Source organism: Magnolia sinica, chromosome 18 (genome assembly GCF_029962835.1).
Source record: "Magnolia sinica isolate HGM2019 chromosome 18, MsV1, whole genome shotgun sequence".
NCBI lineage: Eukaryota > Viridiplantae > Streptophyta > Magnoliopsida > Magnoliales > Magnoliaceae > Magnolia > Magnolia sinica.
Genome location: NC_080590.1, coordinates 61772477 through 61785977, shown reverse-complemented (window position 1 = coordinate 61785977; position 13501 = coordinate 61772477). Strand labels below are relative to the sequence as shown.

General features: G+C 38.9%; 1 protein-coding gene across 2 annotated transcripts; it reads left to right on the top strand.

Annotated features, from left to right (window-relative positions):
* Window positions 1-4775: 4775 nt before the first annotated feature.
* On the top strand, window positions 4776-6798 carry LOC131232943 (uncharacterized). 2 transcript variants are annotated; one of them, XM_058229486.1, is made up of 4 exons: window positions 4776-5112; window positions 5217-5280; window positions 5514-5648; window positions 6322-6798. In XM_058229486.1, exons 1-4 carry the CDS (start codon window positions 4888-4890, stop codon window positions 6345-6347), a joined length of 450 nt encoding a protein of 149 aa, XP_058085469.1. In that variant the 5' UTR covers window positions 4776-4887; the 3' UTR covers window positions 6348-6798. The 2 variants fall into 2 exon arrangements, 1 of the variants encoding a protein (XP_058085469.1); XR_009164999.1 differs by having other exon boundaries at window positions 4785-5117; window positions 6322-6790.
* The last annotated feature ends 6703 nt before the right edge of the window (window positions 6799-13501 follow it).

Genomic DNA, 13501 nt, shown 5'->3' with positions numbered 1-13501 from the left:
TTGTTCACAACGCCAAGTGTAGGGCCGCGATGTAGTAATAATCTCGGTGAGACTGAGGTCAAATCCACAGGGATTAAAACTTGTACGTATTCTGAAAGTAACTAGACTAGAACTAGAAGAAGATGCGAATCTAATTCTTAAGTAATTGAGAAAGAAATTGTGATTTAAGTAATTTAAAATCAAGAATTCAAAGGAGGGAACTAGGGTTTCCAAGGATCCACTTGTTGAGATCAAGGAGATCTATGATTAATTCAAGGACATAACTGGAATCAAAGTCCCATCTTATCCAACCGGAAGATATCTCAGTAAAACCAAATCTGAACTTTCTTTGACCTGATTCTTAATGGATGAGATGTGTGCGAACTGGAAGTGTTTCCATCACAAAACCATGCCCATGAGACAAGGCAAACAACAAGATTTACTAATCCCACAACCAATCATAAGAGAATCATGAAGATTAGAAGGATTCCATCACCCAACCATGCCCATGGGACGATGGTGAACAACGGGATTTCCTAAGTTCACAATCTCAATACATGAAAGGAACATACTCAAAGCTATCTTGGATCTATTATAATTTAAGTCACAATAAACCATTAAAAGCTGAAAGTATTTCTTATAATCAAACTAAAATCAAAGATAGTTCAACTGAAACATGAATCACAACAATAGAAAACATCCCATCACGCTACAAGCTTCACCTCTTAGCCATAGCTAAGAGGTTTAGCCACCCATAGACATAATTGAACTAGAATCTCTTAAGAAAAGCATAAAAATAACTAAGGAAAGGGAAGAAAAACTCTTGGTGACGGCTTCTCCATGCTTTTGCTCCACTCCACAAACCCTAAAAGATTCCTAAGAACATCCTAGGGACTCCTATTTATAGTTTTACAACACCTCCTTTCGCACCGTCTTGGAAAAATCTAGAAACTGCCTCAAATTTACGCAGTTCCCCAAAATAGACCTCACTCTACGCAATTTTACAGAATGACCAAGAGTTTTAGAATATGTTTCTTCAGGACACTTTTAGGAATATGTTTGTTTTCAGGATAATTTGAGGATTCTTTTTTTTTTTCACTTCAAATATTTGATTCTCTTAATTCCTCACTTGATTTTCTTGGATCTTTAGCATGTGAGTTCTTCAATCTTGGCCTTTTAAGATCCATCCCTTTCCTTGGTGATTCTTGAGCATCAAATCCATACTTTTAGCACCCTTTTCAGTCCAAGCTCTTAAATACACCTTACAACACAAACATGAATAAAATAGAATATTAAGCATTATCATGTTCATAAAACCAAGATATAAATGGGGGATAATATGCAATATTTGACCCTCAACAATTACAGTCGTCAGTCATGAACTTTTCCTTCATCTCCTTGTCCAATAGTAACCCACATAACTCTCTCTTCAGAGGTCAAATTTAGACTATTTTGAGCTCATTAGAATGGTAACTTGACAAGCTTCCAAATGGGACCAGAATTGGCTAATTCGGTGACCGTTTGATATCCCAAAAGCACGTTGGAACTCTTCGATCATCATTTTTCAATATGGATTGTAAATCTTTCCAAATCACTCGATCCAATGGAGATGCTCATAACTCCATCATTTGATGTCCGATTGGGTCGATCTTTGGTCATTTAAAAGGTACTTTAGTGCTCTTTCATTCTTGACTGGAATCGGCATATTCCGAGACCATTTGGATATCCATAAGTGGGATCGTAGTCGCCAGTCCTGAATTTATCCTTCATCTCCTTATCCAATAGTAACCCATATAACTCTCTCTTCAAAGGTCGAATTCAGACTATTTTGAGCTCATTAGAATGGTAACTTAACAAGCTTCCAAGTGGGACCTTAATTGGCTAATTCGGAGACCGTTCAATATCCCAAAAGCACATTGGAACTCTTCGATCGTCATTTTTTCAATATGGATTGTTAATCTTTCCAAATCGTGCGATCCAACGGAGATGCTCATAACTCCATCATTTAATGTCCGATTGGGTCATTTTTTGGTCATCTGAAAGATACTTTAGTGCACTTTCATTCTTAAATGGAATCGTCATATTCCAAGACCATTTGGGCCTCCATAAGTGGGATCGCACTTGTCGGTCTTGAATTTTTCCTTCATCTCCATGTCTAATAGTAACCCTCATAACTCTCTCTTCAGAGGTCGAATTTAGACTATTTCGAGCTCATTGGAATAGTAACTTGACAAGCTTCGAAGTGGGACCAGAATTGGCTAATTCGGAGACTGTTCAAAATCCCAAAAGCACTTTGGAACTCTTCGATTATCTTTTTTCAATATGGATTGTAAATCTTTCAAAATCGCGCGATCTAACGAAGATGCTCATAACTCCATCATTTGATGTCCGATTGGGTCGATTTTTGGTCATCTGAAATGTACTTTAGCGCTCTTTCATTCCTGACTGGAATCATTTTATTCCGAGACCATTTAGGCATTCATAAGTGGTATCGTAGTCGTCGGTCCTGAATTTTTCCTTCATCTCCTTGTTAAATAGTAACCCTCATAACTCTCTCTCTTTAGAGGTTGAATTTAGACTACTTTGAGCTCATTAGAATGGTAACTTCACAAGCTTCTAAATGAGACCAAAATTGTCTAATTTAGAGACCGTTCGATATCCCAAAAGCATGTTGGAACTATTCGATTGTCTTTTCTCAATATGGATTTTAATCTTTCGAAATCGTGTGATCCAATGGAGACGCTCATAACTCGATCGTTTGATGTCGGATTGGGTCAATTGTTGGTCATCCGAAAGGTACTTTAGTGTTCTTTCATTCCTAAATGGAATCGTCGTATTCCGAGACCATTTGGGCATCCATAAGTGGGAACAGAATCGCTGGTCCTAAAATTCTCCTTCATCTCCTTATCCATTAGTAACCCTCACAACCCTCACTTCAGAGGGCAAATTTAGACTATTTTGAGCTCATTGGAATGGTAACTTGACAAGCTTCCAAAATGGGACCAGAATTGGCTAATTCGGAGACCATTCGATATCCCAAAAACACGTAGGAACTCTTCGATCGTCTTTTTTCAATATGGATTGTAAATCTTTTCAAATCGCACGATCCAATGAAAGATGCTCATAACTTGATCATTTGTTGTCTGATTAGGTCAATTTTTGGTCATCCGAATGGTACTTTAATGCTCTTTCATTCTTGATTGGAATAATCATATTCCGAGACCATTTGGGCATCCATAAGTGGGATCGCACACTCGTCAATCCTGAACTTTTCCTTCATCTCCTTGTCCAATAGTAACCCTCATAACTCTCTCTTTAGAGGTTGAATTTAGATTGCTTTGAGCTCATTAGAATGGTAACTTGACAAGCTTCCAAATGCGACCAGAATTGGCTAATTCGGTGACCGTTCGATATCCCAAAAGCACGTTGGAACTCTTCGATCGTCATTTTTCAATATAGATTGTTAATCTTTCTAAATCGTTCAGTCCAACGAAGATGCTCATAACTCCATCGTTTGATGTCCGATTGGGCCAATTTTTGGTTATCTGAAAGGTAACTTTAGTGCTCTTTCATTCCTGAATGGAATCGTCCTATTCTGAGACCATTTGGGCATCCATATATGGGATCGCTATTTTCGGTCTTGAACTTTTCCTTCATCTCCTTGTCCTATAGTAACCCACATAACTCTCTCTTCTGAGGTCGAATTTAGAATATTTTGAGCTCATTAGAATGGTAACTTGATAAGCTTCCAAAGGACCAGAATTGGCTAATTCGGTGATCATTTGATATCCCAAAAGCACGTTGGAACTCTTGGATCGTCCTTTTTCAATATGGATTGTAAATCTTTCCAAATCACGCGATCTAATGGAGACGCTCATAACTCGATCGTTTGTTGTCTGATTGGGTCGATTATTGGTCATCTGAATGGTACTTTAGTGCTCTTTCATTCCTAAATGGAAATGTCGTATTCGAGACCATTTGGACATCCATAAGTGGGATCGCAGTCATCGGTCATGAATTTTTCCTTCATCTCCTTATCCAATAGTAACCCTCATAACTCTCTCTTTAGAGGTCGAATTTAGACTATTTTGAGCTCATTGGAATGGTAACTTGACAAATCAGTATGCATCAGTCCTCAGGCTAGAATGGCATACCTGAGATTTAGGGTACAAGATCTAAAGATTGAAGCCCACCTGAGATTTAGGCTACATGATCAAAACAGTGAAGCCCACCTGAGATTTAGGGTACAAGATCTAAATTGTGAAGCCCACCTGAGATTTAGTGTACAAGATCTAAATTGTGAAGCCCGCATGATGGACTTACTGTTGCTCGTGGAGGCTCAAATCTGGTGGACTTACTATTGGTCCTGGTAAGTTGGAGCCTAATTCTTGTCTCGATGGCTTTCGTTTTCAATGTAAAGGGGAACCTGGCAATGCAGCGGAATAAAAAATCTTCTTTGAAGATGGTAGCTCTGACATGAAGAAGCACTTGCTGACTAATCTACCCGAAGGTTGCAAACTAATGAAATTGATCAAAGTTGCAAGGTATTCATGGATTAAAAATTGGGAAATACTTCAAGATTGTGCTATTCACTTCCTTTATGTACTATCGTTAGATCGGTATGCTTTTTATTTATCTATTTTCAATTTGAGTCTTTTACTCTGCCTGTGAAGGCCTCTAGTTTATGTAGAATAAAAGCTTTGTATCCACATGGATGACGAACCATCATCAATGCTCTCTCTCTCTCTCTCTCTCTCTCTCTCTCTCTCTCTCTCTCTCTCTCTCCAAGAAAATATAAAGGAAAGTGCCATAATTAATGCTACTTTCATTGTTTTGAGTGGAGCTTCTCAAATGTTTATTTTTTCCCTGCTTTGATTCATTCTTATTAAAGTGCTCTTGCATTTGTCTATGTTCTTGCTCTTCTTCTTTTTGTTTAGTGATTTTCATTTAGTGAATCTCTTCCTTGATCTGTTGATGCGGTTTTGGAGATTATGTTTTCGATCAGGTTGTTGCCCCTGTTTGAGAAACTTGTGCTCAAGCACTAGGTGCCACACTAAGTACATGCATCCTTCACTAGTTCATGAAACACTGAATATCTTACTAAAGATGCAAGTAATGATTATGAAGGAACTGGTACTGTTCTGTCTTCGTGGTGTAATTACTGCTATTGATGGAATGAGCTTGACTATTGCTAGTTTATTTCTTTTATAATCCTCTTGCTATTTCTTCCATTGTAGACAAGAATGGGAAATTCGTCATGGAACCCTTTTGGGGATCAAATATTTGGTTGTTGTTCAAAGGGTATGGTGCTTCATATATTCTACCTACCTTCTTCTTTTGTTTTACTTTGGAGTAGTGTTTCCCATGCATCTTTGGGCATTGTTACCTTTCTATTGTCCTTCAGTTTCACTTAGTTTGGTGAGTTGGGTAGCTGGGTCTTTAGACTAGCGATGCAGTACAATCATTGTGTTAATCATCTGTTTCTTTTGTGTTCTACGCACATTGTGTGTTGTTTCCTTATTTTGTTGCTGCAGTCATGGAAAAAGGGATCTCCACTTTTAGTGGAGCTAAATTAGAGTCTGTTGCTTCCTCAAAGCGAGGCTACACTTGCTGGGACTCAGTACAATGTACCCCTCATCAAATCCCTTGTGCTTTACTTAGGCATGCAGGTAACCCTTTCTTTGCACCATCTCTAGCTCTGGGTCCACTAAGTTCTTCAAGCACGTGAAAGAGGACAAATTTTAAAACTCTTTTATGTTCAGCATGGCTAGTAGGTGAAAAAATACCCCAATATTCTGGAATTGAACAAAAGTTCTGAAATAATGAAACAGCTTATTATTTCTTCCCAAAAGGACACTATTAAACCTTTTAAATTAGTCAGCTGTATCAGATGCACCCTAAGATTGAACTCAAAGAGTATTGTTTTGCGAGACAGGAAGCATGCATTAAAAGGTGATGCAAATGGCCTTCAATATCTGCCAATTATCACCAATTATAATGTTGTTGCTAGCTCTGGGTTATAGTTTGTTCATTAGTGCAGGATAGAAGTTATAAGGGAAGTTCCTAAAAAGAAGTGCCATGATCCTTTTGGTAAAATCAGCTTTTCTTTGTTACATGAAGTCCCACATAAAAGATTTTTTTTTTTTTTTTACGTTTGTACTTGACTCTTCATCAGCCAGTAAGGTTTAAATATTAAAGGATATGTTTCCTCTTCATATAGTGCAAACACTAAAGGATGCGTTTTCTGCATTTGACAAAAGAACTAGTTGATTTTTTTACTGGATTTTTAACACCATTGGAAATGGAACCTCTTGTGGATGCTTAATTCTCAGGGAATTGCAGGCTATCTACACCACTCCCGTGGATGAATTTTCAGTCAGTCCTACCACGGACATTTTCCAGGTCATGATAACGAATTTGGATCCAAAAGGGCGCTACCTTTTCCTAACTTCAGTTGCCAACCAATTACGTTACCCAAGAAGCCATACCTTCTACTTCTCCTTAGTCCTCTATTTGTTGTCAGAAGCAAGCCAGGTGAGGACTTGCTGTGTTTATAATTCAACTTATGCTCAGTTAAATTCAGTAGGAAGGATGTAGAATACTTAGTTCGCTATTGTTATGCAAACTGCAGGAGCTATCATCATGTTTCATAATTAACAAAATTGTCCGAAGTAAATGTCAATTTTAGTATTATTATCAGTTTGCTATTTCGATTGGGAAATGATATCCACATTTTTAAAAATGCATGCACCTTTTCTTCGACCTTTTCTCAAGAAATACATGGACAAGAAGCTTCAAATTAAGCTAAACGCGAACAGGGTTGTGGTTGGCACCCTTCGTGGATTTGACCAGTTTATAAATCTGGTGATCCCAAGTGTAAACATACCCTTAGAGAAATGGGTATATCTAGTTTTAGATATGTGTGTTGATTAATCAAGTAATTATTATTATTAATTTTTCTTATGAGAAACGTCGACGACTTTTTGCCATCGACAATACCAATGGTTTTTTCCTTCCTCCACAGCCGACGGTTTTAGCCGTCGAAAATGCCGATGGCTAAAATCGTTGCCCTTAGTTGCCATAGACGTCAACGACTAAAATCCATCGGCGAGCAACGTCCATGCCCCTTTTCCCGACAGACCGTCTGATGGCTAAAAGCCATCGAGGAAAGTCAATGAAAAACTGTCGGCGTTGCCCTATTTTTTAGTAGTGCTTGCACGTAACGGTCGTGGATAAGCTTATAGAAAGCTTAGAGGGTGGTGTAAGTGTATGCGCAAGGTAAGTCCCAAGTATACAATATCAGAGTAATGTGGAGACATGCCGGTAAGTCCATGAATGTTATTAGTCATATCAAGGCTATGCGATGCGAGGCATTAATACTATCGGCCATACCAAGGCTATATAATGTAGGGCCTATATGGCCAATGACATATGCGAGATGCAACTCAAGCATACCAATCCTCATCTGAATCTACATATTAATATCGTTCATCACTGGAGCATCAAATATCAGTATAGTTCTCTCTGGATAATCACCGGGATCTAGTACACTTTACGCCAACTTGCCGCCCCATCTAAGCGTACAACTGGGTAAGTGGAAGAGACCTCATTCTTCACATGCCAATATCGGGCCCGGCTCAACGATAGTGAACCCATTCATCAAGTTGGTCAAACTCAACCTAACATTGCCCCCTCACTCGGGCGGGTAAGGTCATGCTTCCTTCCAACCGACCACGACACAGTGGGAGACACGACTTACTGGTATATAGCCCTCGTGCGCTCATGCATCCGCTTGGTCTCGACGTTAGAGCATCCTCCTAGTACCATAAGGGTTCGGGGACGTTCACCCAACGACATCATTGTGGGCAGCGGACGGAGCCAGTGACTAAAAGCCTTAAAAGGCCAAAAGTCTTCAACGGCTAGTCACGCGTGAGACCAATGTTGTCTGTATAGCTCTTCGATAGTGTCATGGATGAGGATGAATATCCTCCCTTGAATGGGTCCGAATTTACAGACGAAGAAAAATGGGAAATAGAATAAGACCCCCCTAGGTCCCTAGCTTGAATTTAGTAGTAGCTCATGGGGATAGGGTCTTAATAAAAACACCCCTCCATTGATGGACTGACGGCCTTGGATTTGGTATTGAAGGTAGCCTTGCATACCCTGTGAACTCTAGAGAGTTATTGTGGTCAATCCTGTGCGTAAATCCCATTAAGTTCACGACCTCAGTAGCTTCACTGGGCTCCTCTGATGGATCGTGGTTTGTGAACTCATTGGTAGTGATAAGCCCCCTGAACTCCAGAGAGTTACAAAGGCCATTCACATAAGACCTGACTCTAACTACTTATGAGTCTAAGAAACTGTGATTGCTCCACTACTCAAGAGCTTAAACTGTGTGCAAAACTGACTCTACTGACTTTAAAACAGAAATAGTTTCACCCATTAAAATGAACATCACATAGGAATGTTTTGTGATTCATAATTATGATTAATTGTAGATATGGCGAAACATGATCATATAAATATTGCATCAATATGTATCCAAAATCGATGATTGTATTGCCAAGAATATGTTTGCTTTGAATAAAACGTTACAATTCATCAATACGCTACCACATAAAAAGAAGCAAAGAAATTTACATGAAAAATACAATTTCTATAGATCCTCAGACATGCCTAATGCTGTTATATAGTGCTGCAAATCTTCTTTTAACTAAATTTGTGCTATAGTAGTCATTCATTCAGCCTCAAGAATGACCTTGGCATGATCAGGAACACCGGCCAATTCCAATTTGAAAGAAGCAACAGCTTCCCTGTTCCTCGCTTGTTCCGTTATAACACCTTGACTTTTTAGGACCCGAGTACACGACCCGTTTTCCAAAAACCCGAGTGTTAACCTTAAAGGATGGTCAAATTCGAGTTTATTTTTTTAACTATCAGAGTAAGCAGATGGGCGTAAAATGGACAAATCATACATAATGAAAAATTTAATTTATGTTTAGGATGTACAAGAAGTTGCCCATAATGATTTATACAAACTAACGTCCCAAACTTATAATTACAAAGTAAAATGATATTACATGTAAACAAAGCAAATTGTAACAAATCTAGAACTATAAAACCATGTAGTAACTCTTGACAATACAATCATGCATCTTCGCAGTGGTACTTTGTTCCTCATCAATCTGAACCAGAAAATCAATTAAGCGACCTGTACGGTTATATATTCAATAGATGAGTGGCCAACTTAGTGTGAATTCCCCTCAAGATTACACACAGTCGCATTAGGTAAGAAATAGTATAAAACATTTAGGCAGTCAAAACAGAGTAAATGCAGTCTTATTATATGCATAGATGCATGAATGCAATCATTGTCCCGAGTAAAACATCCAGACGGATATTGGGCTCGTCACCCATGCAATCATCGACTCGGGTAAAACATCCAAACGGTCTATGCCCTGGGTAAAACATCCAAACAGATAAATACATATGATAACAATAGATGATGGTTTGTGTCCCAGGTAAAACATCCAGTCAGCCAAATTCGTATGTCATGTACGACAACAATAGATGTTAGTTTGTGCTATGCGTGCATGATTAGTCAACTCGTTATTGGCCAATTGCAACCAACCAATTTAAATAAGCTCATGGTCACTACGGGGAGCACATGGCCCAACATAAGCTGACGGGTCGAGCATAGTGTCCCGTGACCACCGTCCCCGGCCCATGAGACTACCATCTTAGGATGTTTAATGGAAACCCGTCGACTAGTAGCCAATCATATTACAGTATATGGGGCTTACCATCGCATAGTTGCACAGTATAAAATATCAAACCCATATAGGAAAAATATCAAAACGAGCCACATAGGGCGAGTATCAAAATAAACCACATAGGGCAAATGTCAAAACCATGCGATAAAAGACCATCATCGAAAACCATTGGGCACAGCAACCCTGGACGGTAGGCCCACATCATTGATCAATTTAAATCACCATTCAATAGCCACTAGGTTGAAGGTTCATTTCAATCACAACCAGTTGGGTTACATCCCAAGTATGGGTGTACATTTATAAGTGAGGGTTTCCCACTGATGTACCAATTTAAGTTCCATAAACAATCCACAAGTAATTCACGAATAAATATACAGGATGAATATTAAGCAAGCAATATAGCAATTCAACTTCCACCAACTAACACACGTGATTATAAAAGAGAGATATCAATTATAAATTAAAGCACAAACTATAACTTAAGATAATGGAAAGATGGGAAGCTCAAGGGGAAGAATCATCACCTTATAATTTGAACCGTCCACATTGTTGCTAGGACGCCCTTAGAGTCGAATCCTACCATAAATCGTAAGATTGTATGGTTAGATCAAAGTTCTACAAACTATCCATGGTCAAGATGATAACCTAAGGTTTGGATCACTTAGGTTTAGGGTTTCACCCTAAAGTTTAGTCTTATGCTTAGATCCTAAGTTTTGATTATGGAATTTGGACTCTAGTTTGTGTGGCCATTAATGATATTATTAATGGAAATAATAAATGAGTAAAATTAATAAATAAATTAGTTATAAATTTTAGGAATATTACAACGGCTAATATTATATTAAAATACCTAACAACCCACAATGAATAATAATACCAATAGTGACTCATAATGGTAAAACGACCCTATAATGGAACTCAACCCGGTGAAAGAAGTGAATCAACTCAAATGGTCAGATTCAAGTTTTATACACTATCTACGATTAGGAACATAACTTATGGTGTAGGTTACTTAGATTTAGGGCTTTATCCACTAATTTAATTTTAAGGTTTGGCTTAGAGTTTGAAATCAAATTCCTATAATTAATTTAAAATAATATTAGAAGTGGAGTAATGATAAATAATAATTATCAGTTAGTACTATCAACACTAATTTAAAATAACTAATCTACTAATGACAACATAAGAATAATATTAATAATGATATTTGTTAATATCGAGTACCCATAATAACTAATATTAGTAAAATTAACCTATTAATGGTTAACCGCAACTAGGTGGGCTTATAGGGATTTACCCAACCTATGAAGTTGGGCTCAACTTATGCAAACTGAGGCTGGGCCTAGTCCAGGCCCATTGTGTTTTAGCATGGTTTTTGGCATGAGTTTTGGACTGATTTCGGCCCAATTCTGGGTTTGCTTTCGGCCCAGCTCTAGGACTAATTTCGGCCCAGCACAAGGCCCAACCAGAGACTGGTTTCAGCCCAGATCATGGACCGGATTATGACCCATTTAAGGGCTAATCTCGGCCCACCTAACGAATCAGCTGGAGGAAGTTTGCAAACCAGCCCTTTGGACTGATTTTCAGCTCAAATCATGGCCTAGTTGAGGGTTGTTTTCAACTTGATTCAAGGCCCAGCTAAGGCCCGTTTTCAGCTCACATCAAGGCCCAGTCGAGGCCATTTTTTTATGCATTGCATGGCCCGAATGAAGGCCCGTTTTCAGTCATTTGCACGGCCCGATGAAGGCCTGTTTTAGTTCCACAATGCAGGCGTGGGGCGGACGCGAGGACAGTCCAGAAAATCAATCTGAACCATCCATCTAACACCTTACAAGAGAAGGGTCTTTACCTTGAGCGTAGCTGATATCGAGTTTCTCCAGCTAGAGTCCTTCTCTTCTCTTCATTCTTTCTTCTACTCTTTTCTTTCCTTCCTCCTAGACGTGCAAAGGAACAGTGGTGCCTGGACTGAATCAGTCCCGCGTGTGACTCAATCTAGACTCGGTCCAGATTCGGCCCAGTTTGAGTTGGTCACGGTGGTGCGGTGCAACAGCCGCACCACCCTCCTTCTTCGTTTCTTTCTCTGTCTTTTTTTTTTTTCTTTTCAGACACATCCCACAAAGCTTAGACGAGGCCGGACAAAGGCCAAAACCACCAGCAACCGATTGCTTCTTGGTGGAGAAGAAGACCGCCATTAATGGCAGATCTTGGTACATGGTGTTTTTCTTGGAAGCGGATGCATTGGACGATCTAAATCGATGGAATATAGCTAGGAAATGCTATGTTTCGAAGCTTAGGTAAGGTTTGAGTGGTGGGTTCGAAGCTAGGAGGAAACGACCATTTTTCTTCCTCTTTTTCTCTTTTATTTTTCTTTTATTCCCAAGATGGATTTGCTGGCATTGAACGACCGAGATTCTCCTCCAAGGGACGGTTAAGATGTAGGGAGGAAGAGTTCACACGGATCGCCAAGCTGGCGGTGGAGACAGTTTCCATTTTTGGAAACTTTGTGTTTGTAGGCTCTCCTTACGTTGAGAATCGTGAGTCCATAAGCACTGGAAAACCCAATGTAATAGTTGGGTTTTGTTCAGCCCACTGCCTTGAATAAACGGACGGTTCAGATCATGGAATTGGACCCACCCTCATGGGCCATGATCACAGACACGGGCGGTTATCTGTCTGCTGTTGAAAACCAGAGGGAGAGAGAGAGAGACTTTCTCTTAAGAGAAAGCTCAGTCAAAGGAGCTTTGACTGCTCCAGCTGGTACGGTGCACGACGAGTGCACCACCCCAGGTACACATGCAACGCATGTGTGGGGCCCACCGTGATGTTTTTGGGAAATCCACTCCATCCATTCCACTTTGGAGGCCCCAAGAATGGTCCTTAATCAAAGATCAAGTAGATCCAATGCCTAGATGGGGCCCACGACTTGATTCGGGCCTTATTTATGGATTTCCCACCAATTTAGTGGTCGGATCTTCCCGAGATTGAACGTCAATGGTTAAAAGGGTCCAAGGGACCATTTAAGCTAGAAATCAATGGCTAGACTATAGATTATATGACCTATTATGTTTTTATAGCATTAAACATCATGTTACAACCCTTCTAATAATAATAATATTATTTATTATTATTATTATTATTATCATTATTATTACTACTACTATTATTATTATTATTCTTGTAGATTTTATTCTATTTTTTTCCTAAGTTATTTATATGAATTTTAATACATAGGTCTCGATGTACATTTAAGACCTTCATAGTATATCACTAGTCCAAATACTAATATTATATAAATTTTATTTCTATTATTATTTATTATTTTATTATTGTTATTATTATCCTCTGCATTTATTTTCGGTTGTGGGTCCCGCTTTGTAGGTTATTAGGACTATCCATCCCATGATTTTATATTATTAATTATTTAATTGTTACTATTATTATTATTATCCTTATCGTCATTATTTGCTTACCTATATGTAAGATGCGGAACTACCCCCATGTGCCATTTAGCTACATACTAATGTTAGGGTTTCTCAACATTAAAGTGAGCCATACCACGTGGATCTCTAATTTCCAAATCACGATTTACTGAGGATTTAAACGGTCCAACGATTGGATTGTCTAGGATTTAATTATCGATAACTCTAGGGGTCCTAGCGAATGTTTAAGTGTGATTTGGGAGTTAGATATGAAATCAAATAATCCGATCTGTGCTTTCAAATGATGGATCTTCTTACGGGACGTTGTAG